The sequence below is a fragment of the Carettochelys insculpta genome, chromosome 11 (genome assembly GCF_033958435.1).
Source record: "Carettochelys insculpta isolate YL-2023 chromosome 11, ASM3395843v1, whole genome shotgun sequence".
Taxonomy (NCBI): domain Eukaryota; kingdom Metazoa; phylum Chordata; order Testudines; family Carettochelyidae; genus Carettochelys; species Carettochelys insculpta.
In genome coordinates this window covers 1,594,919-1,607,019 of record NC_134147.1, presented here as the reverse complement: position 1 = coordinate 1,607,019, position 12,101 = coordinate 1,594,919, and the positions used below count along the sequence as shown (strand labels likewise).

At 65.3% G+C, this 12,101-nt stretch overlaps 1 protein-coding gene across 2 annotated transcripts in view; it reads left to right on the top strand.

Annotated features, from left to right (window-relative positions):
* SLC38A3 (solute carrier family 38 member 3) overlaps positions 1–12,101 on the top strand; it is a 61,592-nt gene that overhangs the window by 47,763 nt on the left and 1,728 nt on the right. For both annotated transcript variants that reach the window (XM_075004979.1, XM_075004980.1), the window contains 7 exons: positions 306–388; positions 1,067–1,125; positions 3,223–3,384; positions 4,832–4,911; positions 5,482–5,582; positions 5,774–5,898; positions 7,564–7,708. In XM_075004979.1, coding sequence (XP_074861080.1) covers positions 306–388; positions 1,067–1,125; positions 3,223–3,384; positions 4,832–4,911; positions 5,482–5,582; positions 5,774–5,898; positions 7,564–7,708 — 755 coding nt within the window. The remainder of the gene's footprint in view (positions 1–305; positions 389–1,066; positions 1,126–3,222; positions 3,385–4,831; positions 4,912–5,481; positions 5,583–5,773; positions 5,899–7,563; positions 7,709–12,101) is intronic.

The window sequence follows — 12,101 nt, the reverse complement described above, 5'->3', positions numbered from 1 at the left end:
AGCCATGCACTCTGGGTGCCCATTGGAGGGTGCTCATGGCCAGGCTGGGCTGTAACTGCCCCCCCCACCACTGGGCTCTGCTGGTGCCAGGGCACCCTGGGAAACCTGTGAGCTGCCCCTGGGGAAAGGGGGTGCTGGTGGGCCGGGGCCAGGGGGCGCACCAGGGGGGCAGGACGGGGACGCAGCCTGCTGGGGTACAAGTGCCAGGCGCCCAGCTCTGCCCCTGCCAGCCCTTCCTGCTGCAGCTGGCGGCGTTGCTGGCCCCCTGTCCGCTGCCAGGCCTGACATGGGCTCCCGGCTTTCAGGAGCTGGTACCTGAACGGGAACTACCTGGTCATCCTCATCTCCGTCACCGTCATCCTGCCCCTGACCCTCATGAAGCAGCTGGGTGAGCTGCCCTCCCAGGGCTGGCGGTACGGGGGGGCAGGGCAGTGGGGGGCTGAGAGTGGGGACCCTGGGGCACTATGGGGCATTCAGCATTGGCTGGGAGCCAGGTCACTAAGGGACACAAGGGGGGCATGGGGGGGCAGGATAGGACCAGCCCATGGCTGGAGGGGGTGACAAGGGGCCAGTGGGTGTCTCTTGCTGGCGTCGGGTGGGCGCTGGGTGTCTGGGCCCTGGCGCCCCTCCCCCATGGCTCACCCCCCCCCAAGCCACGCGCCTCTCCTGGGGAGCCCCTCCCCCACGGCTCACCCCCCCCCCACGCCACGCGCCTCTCCTGGGGAGCCCCTCCCCCATGGCTCATCCCCCCATGCCACATGCCTCTCCTGGGGAGCCCCTCCCCCACGGCTCACCCCCCCCACGCCACGCGCCTCTCCTGGGGAGCCCCTCCCCCATGGCTCCCCTCTCCCTGCACGTTGCCCCACAGAGCCCCTCCCCATGTGGGTCTGGGCCAGGCACGGAGTTCAGCTGGAGCTGGCGGCTGCCTGGGGCCCTTGGACGTGGGGTGGGGAATCCCCTGGCCCCGTGGGGCGGCCTGGCTGTGTCCCTGCCCTCGGTCGGTGCCCACCTGATGAGCCCAGGGCCACAGCTCTGCCCACGCCCATTCCCGCTCTCCTCCCGCCAGGCTACCTGGGCTACGCCAGCGGGTTCTCGCTCAGCTGCATGGTCTTCTTCCTCATCTCGGTGAGTCGCCGGCCTGGCGCCAGCCAGCCAGCCGGGCAGCGCCCGCTGCGCCGCAGCAGCCCTGGCACTGCCTCTTCTGGGGCACACGCCCTGCCCCAGGAATGGCTGGAGCTGCCCCCTGCCCACCGGGCTGCCCCACCACCTGGGGGCACACCCTGCTGAGGGCCCCGTTCCGCAGGTGGTGCCCTGACTCATGCTTTGCCCCTTGTCCTGGGGGCCCGGGGCCCCGGCTGCAGCTGTGCTGGAGGCCGCTGGGGAGGGCTCAGGCATGCAGGGTCTGCGGGCTGGGCACAGGTCAGGCCTCGGTGCGTGAGGAGCCTGGCACGGGGAGCAGGAGGCCGGGTGTGCCAGGCCCAGCACCAGGTCTCTGAGAGGCTCGGGGGGGCTGGGTACAGCTACGCGTGGCAGGAACCGGCCACTGTGCCAGCTCCCCGCACCAGGGTCCTGGGGGCACAGCCTGTCAGCGCCAGGGAGTGCCCGGGGGCAATGGCCAGGAGCATCTCACCTTCTCTAGCAGCAAACAGCCACCTTCTGCAACAGCAAAAACACTGGGACCTTCGCTGGGTGGGTGGCAGGGCCGGGGGGTACGGCATGAGGGGCACCGGCAGGGCCCGGGGGTGCGGCGTGAGGGGCACCGGCAGGGCCCGGGGGTGCGGCGTGAGGGGCACCGGCAGGGCCGGGAGGGGTGCGGCGTGTTGGGCACCGGCGGGGCCTGGGGGGTGCGGCGTGAGGGGCACCGGCGGGGCCCCGGGGGTGCGGCGTGTTGGGCACCGGCAGGGCGAGGGGGTACGGCATGAGGGGCACTGGCAAGGCCTGGGGGTGCGGCGTGAGGGTGTGATGGGGTTCAGGGGTCCCCCTGCACTGCACCCCGTCCGCTGGCAGGAGAGACTCTCACTCAGCCGGTACAACAGCAGGTTTATTAGGCAACAGAAGCCCAGTTTCTCACAGAAGCGACAGCACAGCAGCCAGAGACAGTCCTTCCAACCCGTCCTGGGGAGAAGACCCCGAGGGGTGCCCCTCTGGGGTGCAGCTTCCCCCTCCTCAGGCTGGCTGCCTTCCAGCTCTCCCTTTTCCTCCCTCTAACTGCCGCCCCCGATTCAAAACCAGCTCAGCTCCTCCCTGCTCTTTGTTCAGGCAGAGGTGTTACCTGCCAGTTGTAGCCCCAGGGTCATCCTTAGCCACTGGGAGCTGCTGCTTGCCTCAGACATCCAGCCTGACTCACACACGCACCCCCCCCACCTCCATCACAGAGGGGCACCGGCGGGGCCAGGGGGTGCGGCGTGAGGGGCACCGGCGGGGCCGGGGCCACCCAGGACTGGAATCACCGGACTCTCCCAGCACACTGCTCCTTCACCCCTGGGTGGCTCCGGCAGGGAGGCGGCTGTGATGGGGTTCTGGGGTCCCCCAAGCTCTGCACCCTGTCCGCAGGCAGGAGAGTCTCTCACTGAGCAGGAGAACAGCGGGTTTATTAGCCGACAGGACACAGCATCGTACAGAGGAGTCAGTGCAGCCGGCAGAGACAGCCAGTTAAATCCATGTTGGGGAGAGGAGGCCCCGAGGGGCCCCCAGAGCTGGGGCCTGGCCCCCTCCTTTGTCTCTCTCTCCCTCAGCCCAGACTAACTGCTTCCAACTCCCAGTTCCAATTCAAACCCCTCAGGCTCCACCTCCTCCTTTGTCTGCAGTACAAAGGTGTTACCTGGTTGTCAGGGTTACCCTCAGCAGGACCCCACACCCTCTGTGAGCCACACACACACACACACAGGTATCCCCCACACCATCACATCACCTGGCACCTCCATGCTCCTGGGGCTGCCCACGGCTCACCCTTGCCGGGACCCTTGCATGGGGCCGCCCAGGGAGAGCGGCCGCCGGGCTCCTCCCTCCGGGGACGGGGTGAGCTCCTGCTCCGGCAACCCCTGGGCAGCTGGCGTGGACGGCTGGGGCCTGAGGGTCACATCAGGAGGCCTGGCTGGGTTGGGCTGGGCCACTGCCCCCCCCCGGCTCCCGCCCCACTGCCCCCCCGGCGCCGTCCTGCGCAGGCAGCACCTGCCCCACTGCTGTCCCCCCCGGCGCTGCGCTGGGCATGTCTCCCCCCAGGTCACCTACAAGAGTTTCCAGATCCCCTGCCCCCTCCCCGGGCAGGATGGCAACGCCACCGGCAACCTGAGCCTGAGCCAGATCCAGGCCAGCTCCCCGGCCCTCCAGCTGCCCGCGGCCGAGGACGCCTGCTCTGCCAGCCTCTTCACACTCAACTCCCAGGTACCGCCGGGGTGTGCACGCGTGTGTTTGTGCGTGTGCCGGGGCCGGGCTCTGCTCGGGGGCGTACAGGTGTCCCCCCCGCGGTCCCCACTGCCCTCTGGCCGAGCGCTCAGGCCCCTGATGGCAGGTCCGGCTCTGCGCCTTGTGCACTCACATGGCCCCCGTGGGTGTTACGTGTCTGGGCCGGGTCTCCTCTGGGGCCCCGTGGGCTGGAGACGCCCTTGTGAGAATGGAGCTGGGCCTTTGGGTGCTGGGGCTTGGTGGGAGCTGGCCACTCGGCACTGGCAGGGGTGAACCCAGCACCCTCCTGGGCCCCTGCCTGCTCCACTCCCATAAGCAGCACGATGGGGGCTCTGGGGCCGCTGAGGGAACCAGTCCTGGGCAAATTGCTTAAATCCAGGCCACTTACAGCCCAGGCTGGGATTTCCTTCTCCCCAAGGCAAATCCCCCAGCCACCACCGCACCTCTGCCAGCCCCACTGGCCGGCCAGCGCCCCACAAGCAAAACCCCAGACTTCCCAGCTGCTCCGAATGCCCAAACCAGCCACCCACCTGCTCAGAGGAGGGGGTGTTAGAACCTATTTCACCAGCTGCACCCAGATTCTGCCAGCCCCCAAAGGGACCGGCCACAGCCCCGGTCAGTGTGTACTTGGGTCTTACCCAAACCAGCGCGCTGGGCCCGTCCTTCAGACCTGAGCTCTCAAGGGCTGGTACCAAAGAAAGACAGACCGGGGTGGGAGCGAACCCTTGCCGAAGTGGTACCCGACACACCCCAGTTACAGCCGCCGATGCAGGACACGCACTGGTACAAGCGGCTCTGAAAACACGTCCCCCGAGGGCCAGGCCCCGTCCGCGCAGGCGTCGTTCATGCGGAGGGAAGAGCGAGACGGTCACGGCCAGGGACGTCTTTATAGACTGGCCCTGGGGCAGGAAAACCCCTCTCTCCTTCCCGCAGGCAGCGGAGGGTCGGTCCCCGGCTCGGGTGGGCTGTCCTGGCACTCTGCCGTTGGCCACTGGGTTCCCAGCACCTCTCCACCCCTTCCCCCAAGACGTGGGATTGACGTCTGGGCCCCGGTCTCTGCCGCTTTGCTCAGCCCGCGTCGCCCGGCTGGGGAGGTGACCACAGCTGCACTGGGAACCCCCAGCGCGGAACGTTCCTAAGGCAGCGCTAGAGCCGATGTCTGTAACTTCCATGCAAGCCTGGCACAGGCGGACACGTGCCGGGCGTTCCCAGCTTCCGTTACGGCCCTCGCCTGGCCCCCGGCACAGGGATTGCTGCAGCCCCAGGGCCGTGATCCCGGGAATGGCGTTATACTTTGTGTAAAAATCCAGTAACACCCCACTCCCTCCCCTCTCTGCCTCGCCTGGGCCATCCCCAGCTGCGGCCCTGGCCGGACGGGTGCCCTGGGTAGTTCTCCCTGCCCCACTGACGCCAGTGTCTCCCACAGACAGCCTACACGATCCCCATCATGGCCTTCGCCTTCGTGTGCCACCCGGAGGTGCTGCCCATCTACACGGAGCTGAAGGAGTGAGTCCTGGGGGCCTGGGGGGTGCAGCCCCAGGACCCTGCCCCACTGCTCCCTAGAGGGGCCTGAGCCAGTGTCACTCAGCGCCCGAACCCAGGTGTACACCCCACAGCCCAGGGGGCTCCTCCCCTCGAGGCTGGGCCAGCTGTGGGTCCCACAGCAGCACACGGCCTGCGCTGCCCTGGGCTCCAGCGGGTTCTGGCGCCTGCCCAGGGCGAGCTGCTCTCTGCCCGGGGCACCGGGCGCCCAGCCATTCTGGGGCCCACATGCAGCCCCCGGTGCAGAGTGCAGGGCCCACCTGTGCGAGCACTGCAGCTCACGCCGTACCCAGGCCAGGGCTGGCTGGCTCACCTGCCCCTCCGACACGGGAGCAGAGGTGGAAGCTGCTCCTGCTGCCCCCCCCGTCCCCACAACCGGGGCGCTCCTGGCACTGGCGAGCCGTGCAGCTGAGAGCCACAGCCCCTCCCGTGTGCTGTGCCTGGGCTGGCTAGCGAGGGCCTGGCTCCTGGCTGGGGCAGGCCCACGGGGAGGGCAGCGGCTGCCAGTCTAACCCTGCCGGGCGCGTCCCACAGCCCCTCCAAGAAGAAGATGCAGAGCATTGCCAACATCTCCATCGCTGTCATGTACACCATGTACTTCCTGGCTGCCCTCTTCGGCTACCTCACGTTCTACGGTGGGTGCCCTCCGGCCGTGTCCGCGCCTGCCCCGCAGGGACGCTGCCAGGGCTGTGCCGGGCTCCGCTGCCCTCTCCTGCCGGCCCAGCGAGGTCCCAGCGCCGCACGGGCCGTGGCAGAGCCCGGCGACCGGTCCCCGTGCGGGTGCTGGGGGCGCGGGGAGCTGGCCTGACGCAGGCTGCGCCCACAGGCCAGGTGGAGTCGGAGCTGCTGCACACCTACAGCTACGTGGACCCCTTCGACGTGCTGATCCTGTGCGTGCGCGTGGCTGTGCTCACCGCTGTGACGCTGACCGTCCCCATCGTCCTCTTCCCGGTAGGTCAGGCCCCCGCCAGCCGCAGCGTGGCCAGCAGGCGCCCCTCCCTGCCAGGCACGGGCGCCGTGGTCCTGGGCCCGTGCACAACCTCCTCCGGCCCCGGCTGGGTGGCTTTGCCTGTGGGGACGGGCAGGGCTACTGGTTTCTCCGGCTAAGCCTGGCCGTGCGCTGGCAGCAGTGGGCACGGGAGGGGCACAGGAGCACGCGGCAATGGTCTCACACACACCAGCTGCCAGAAGGGGCTGGCCAGGGCCGGGCGTGGGGCCTAGAGGCCGGGGTGACGGGCACCATAGTGCAGACCCCGACCTCGCCCTGCGCGTTTCTTGGAATAAAGCGAGTTGAAATCAAGTTACTTCCTAGCTGCTGCACCCCTTTGCTGGGCTCTGCCCCCCGGCCGGCACGGTGGTGCTGCCCTCACCGCTCTGGTCCTGGCTGTGCCTGGCTCCCGCCTCCCAGGGGCGCTGGGGGCCCAGCGCCAGGCGCAGCAGCTGGGAGCTGGGACCCAGGCAGCAGGGTGAGCGCGGCGAGCAGCTCTGCCACGCTAGCCGGCACATGCACAGAGCTACCGGCATCTTTGCTACAGCTGCGGAGCCGCTCTGCCCCACGCAACCCCAGCCTGGGGGGCCCGAAGTGGCAGGGCGCCCTGCCCCCAGGCTAGCTCTTTGCCTTTCCCTCCCTCACCCCCTCCCACTCCCATCCCAACTTACACGAAATTTGACTGACCTGTGGTTGCCCAGGAACAAAACCTGTGCGTGAGTTGGGGTTTGACTGTACAGGTGACAGCCCTGGTGGGTGTGGGGTGAGAAGCCCAGAGGCCAGGGTGATGGGCACGTGCTGTACCCAGCTGCAGCGGGTGTGAGGTGAGCAGCCCAGAGGCCAGGGTGATGGGCGCGTGCCGTACCCGGCTGCAGCGGGTGTGAGGTGAGCAGCCCAGAGGCCAGGGTGATGGGCGCGTGCTGTACCCAGCTGCAGCGGGTGTGAGGTGAGCAGCCCAGAGGCCAGGGTGATGGGCGCGTGCCGTACCCGGCTGCAGTGGGTGTGGAGTGAGCAGCCCAGAGGCTAGGGTGATGGGCACGTGCTGTATCTGCTGCAGCGGGTGTGAGGTGAGCAGCCCAGTAGCCAGGGTGATGGGCGCGTGCCGTACCCAGCTGCAGTGGTGTGGAGTGAGCAGCCCAGAGGCCAGGGTGATGGTCACATGTTGTATCTGCTGCAGCGGGTATGGGGTGAGCAGCCCAGAGGCCAGGGTGATGGGCGCGTGCTGTATGCGCTGCAGCGGGTGTGAGGTGAGCAGCCCAGCAGCCAGGGTGATGGGCGCGTGCTGTATCCGCTACAGCGGGTATGAGGTGAGCAGCCCAGGGGCCAGGGTGATGGGCGCGTGCCGTATCCGGCTGCAGCGGGTGTGAGGTGAGCAGCCCAGCAGCCAGGGTGATGGGCACGTGCTGTACCCAGCTGCAGCGGGTGTGAGGTGAGCAGCCCAGAGGCCAGGGTGATGGGCGCGTGCCGTATCCGGCTGCAGTGGGTGTGAAGTGAGCAGCCCAGGGGCCAGGGTGATGGGCACATACCGTACCCGCCTGCAGTGGGTGTCGGGCGAGTGGCCCGGACAGGCTGCGTTCAGGAGCTGTGGGAGCCTGGGCTGCGCGTGCCTCTGACCCCCTCTCCCACAGGTGCGCCGAGCCATCCAGCAGATGCTGTTCCAAGGCAAGGAGTTCAGCTGGCTCCGTCACACGGCCATCGCCGTGGTGCTGCTGACCACCATCAACCTGCTGGTCATCTTCGCCCCCTCCATCCTGGGCATCTTCGGCCTGATCGGTGAGTCCAGCACACACTGCCTGCCAGCTCCCACAGCTCATCTCACGAGTGGCCCAGAGAGGCCAAAGGCACCGCCTCCCTCGGCTGCTCCCCCTGGCCCTGGGCTCTCGGCGCAGCCGCAGCACCCAGAGCCGCTCCCCTGCGTTTGCACCTTGGCTTTCTCTCCATTCCTGATGTGCCGCTGCGTCCTGGCACCGACCTGGAGGGGCTGGGCTGGGCATGGGGTAGGCTGGTCCCCCCTCTGCAAGGACTCTCGTCAAGGGAGGAGAGGGAAGTGTGACGGGTTGGATCAGAGGGGTCCCTTGAGACCGCCCCCCCAGTGTGCTTCTCATGCCACTGAGCCACCTGCCTCCCCTGGGGCTCCCCAGCGCCCCCCACTGCTGGGCCAGAAGCTCTGCTCTGCCCCAGCCAAGGCCCAGGGTTGGGGTGAGAACTCCCACAGAGAGCACAGCTCAGCTCGGAGAGGGCCCAGCTGCGAGGACCTCGACAGCTCCCAGGAGCACAGCCCCAAAGGGGACCGAGACCTCAGATAACCCATCTTGTTCTCTACAGCCGCTTTCTGCAGAGAGAGAGAGAGAGAGAAAGAGAGAGAGAGCCCTGTGCTAGGATGGCGTTCTGGGCACAGCCAGACAAATCAGTCCAGGGACCTTTCCTTAAATCCAGGCTGCTGACAGCCCCAGGCTGGGATTTCCTTCTCACTGAGGCAAATCCAACCAGCAACCACCACACCTCTGCCAGCCCCACTGGCCAGCCAGGAGCCACACGAACAAACCCACAGACTTCCCAGCTGCTCTACCAGCCCAGCCCGGCAACCTTAAGCCTGTTTCACCCAGCACTGCAGATTCTTCCAGACCCCAAAGGGCCCAGCCCCAGACCTCGGTCAATATACACTTGGCTCTTACCCACACAACGCTCACCAGTTCTTTAGATCCGATATCTACGGGGTTATTAACACAAAAGAAAGAGCAGGGTTAGAGAGAAGAGTGGTTAGAGCAACACTTCCCCGCGTCAGTCATAGCTACTGGTGCAGCCGGTGGTGTTACCTGCTGACTCTGGAGGGTCTCTGAAGGTTCGTGTCAGGGTACATAGATTCAGTCACTGGAGCGTTGTAGTTCCAGCCGCTGGGGTCCCCCTGCTGGGACATGGACCCTTGGCGACCCCAAGACAAAGGGTCCAAGACAGACACTGCTAAGTCCGCACTATTGTTCTCCTCTTCCTTGTCCCTTGTGTCCAGGGACAAAGCCCTTTGTTCTTCCCAGAGGCCCTTGAGGGGCCGCCCCCACCCGACCCAGGTGGGCTGTTGTGGCCAGTTGCCATTGGATGAATCGCAGGTGACAGTCTCCAGTTTCTGAACTGGGCCCGGTCCTTGGTTTCAGCCCAGGTCCCCTGACCAGAGGGCTGCATCCCATTGACAGGTCCCAGCAGCTGGGATGTGGGTTCGGTGTGTGAGCACCTGGCCCCCGCCCCTGCATTGTTCAGCCCATTGTCCTGGCTGGGGCTGAGCTCACACCTCCTGAGACGCGGCACTGACACATTTCTAACACAGCCACAGAGCCAAAACCTGCAAGTTTACCCACAGCCGTGAGTAGCACACACAGACTCAGGGCATCGCCAGCGTTCCTTAGGCACCTCTCTCTCTCACACTCACACTCACACTCACACTCACACACACACACAGAGCACAATATTCTGTGCCAATAGATACAGTGAACACACACAATGGATTCCGGAGCCATGCAGGAAGGGCTGCCAGTAACGTCACTGAATGCATCCCAGGGACCTTCCCATGCTTGGCTCTGGGTCACTGTGCTCCCCACCCAGTATGGGAAGTACCCAAGTTCCATGTGAATGGCTTGTGAAAACCTTGCGTGTCCATCGCAGGCTTCATCAATGCAGTTACAGGCTCCACATAGCCTGCTCCCACCTCACGACAGTGCTCAGTTAGAAGGCTGGTGGATGGGATCTGCTTTCCCAGCATGGCCCCCACGCACCCCGGCTGCTCGTGCCCTGAGCTGCACAAAAGAGGGAATGTATCCCTGCAGGCTCTGGCAGAGGTTTGGAATTCAGTCACGCCCCAGTAAATGGACCTACAAACATCTCCCACAGTGAGCGGTCCTTGTTTCCTGGCCATGCCAGCAAACTAGCTGTGCGCCTCCGTTTCCCTTTCCACGCCACATGGTCGGTGTGGTACGGTTCTCCTCTTGTGCGAAGTTACACGTCTAGTTACAGGCAACAACAGCAACAGTCCAGAATGACAAAGACCTTTTGCATACATGTCACGCTCTACATTAACGTTAACACGGCACATGGCTCCTTCCAGACATCATACATGTGGTCCAAGTTTACAGCTTTTGGTAACAGCAACACGTCCGCTGCAACAGCAACCACCAGCAGCAAGAACATTCCCACGGCAGCTGTACATCCCCATTGCCCCTTGCTAGAACACAGCCTTTGTGCAACATCCTTGAGCAGCTGGCCTTTTGGGCTAAATGGCCCAGGCTTTTCTTTGCACCATCTAGCTCTACCCCCGCCCCTTGCCCTGTGGGGTAGAACTCTGAATGTCCTTGCTGCCTGGGGCACCCCCACTTCTAACCATGGCTGTAGCTGCAGAGTCTGCTCGTCCGAGCAGTCTGGAAATCTGCATTTTCACAGCGCTCACGCTGCTTCCCGGAAGCTGCTCTGTGAGCTGGGGACAAAGCGTCCACCTGAAGTCATTTCCTTCTAACCCCCTCTGGCCCAGAGCCCCTTTGCTCTGCCCGCCCCCGCAACTCCTGTCCCTGCTTGGTCCGGAGTGCAGGCCGACAGCAGAGCACCTGGACGGCGGGTGCCTGGAGCTGGGACACGGCTTGCCCACTCCTGCCTGTGAGCAGGACTGACTGCACCGCTGCCCTGCTCCGCACTCAGCCGTGTCGTCGCCTTGCGAGGCTGGGGCCCATCAACTTGCTCACGAGAGCCCCCTGCCCAGTGCTGGTCACACCCAGTCACCTGGTCACCCCAGGGCCTGCTCCGGCCCCTTCCAGCGCTCAACCAGTGGCTTCAAGCTCAGGCCGGTCCTGGCCCTCAGGAACTGAGACGAACGTCTCCCAAGCAGGGGCGGGCGCCTACGGACAGCCTCCTTCCCCTCGCTCCCATCGCCCGCAGTGCGCTCCGGGGAGTCCTCTTCCCTGGGAGCTCCCCTTCTGCAGCCCCACAGGAGCCTCCACCGCCTCCATCGAGTGGGCGTGAGCCTCTCGTGCCAGCTCGGCCTCTCGCGTGCTGGCTTGGCCCTCCTCTCGGGCTGTCGTTTCGGCCTCTGCTGTAGGAAGCGCCACGATTTTTATCTGCCCCTCCAGTCCTTGGCCTTTCCCACTCCAGCGTAGGGCTCAGCCTTAGCTGAGGGCTCAGTGCCATCTGCTGGTGCCTTTGCATTGGTAAATCTCTCTGCTCCGGGCTTAGCCTCACGCCATCTGTCGCTCACCTCAGGGCTTCGTCACTCAGGCCCTGATGCCGTGGCTGGCTCGCTGCAGCTGCACTTTAACCAGCACTCGGCTTTAGACCACTGTGGGTCACCAGCCCCAGCCCAGCTGACCAGGCCCGGTGGCTGCAAACAGACAACGCCCCTGTGCTAGGACGGGTTTCTGGGCACAGCCAGAGAAATCAGTCCAGGGACCTTTGCTAAATCCAGGCCCCTCACAGCCCAGGCTGGGATTTCCTTCAGTGTGATGGGGTTCTGGGGTCCCCCAAGCTCTGCACCCTGTCCGCAGGCAGGAGAGTCTCTCACTCAGCAGGAGAACAGCAGGTTTATTAGCCGACAGGACACAGCGTCGGACAGAGGAGTCAGTGCAGCCGGCAGAGACAGCCAGTCCCATCCAAGTTGAGGAGAGGAGGCCCCGAGGGGCCCCCAGAGCTGGGGCCTTGCCCCCTCCTTTGTCTCGCTCTCCCTCAGCCCAGACTAACTGCTTCCCAACTCCCAGTTCCAATTCAAACCCCTCAGGCTCCACCTCCTCCTTTGTCTGCAGTACAAAGGTGTTACCTGCTCATCAAGGTTACCCTCAGCAGGAGCCCCACACCCTCTGTGAGCCACACACATACACACAGGTATCCCCACTCCATCACACGGGTTTCTGGGCACAGCCAGAGAAATCAGTCCAGGGACCTTTGCTAAATCCAGGCCCCTCACAGCCCAGGCTGGGATTTCCTTCTCACTGAGGCAAATCCAACCAGCAACCACCACACCTCTGCCAGCCCCACTGGCCAGCCAGGAGCCACACGAACAAACCCACAGACTTCCCAGCTGCTCTACCAGCCCAGCCCGACAACCTTAAGCCTGTTTCACCCAGCACTGCAGATTCTTCCAGACCCCAAAGGGCCCAGCCCCAGCCCCCGGTCAATATACACTTGGCTCTTACCCACA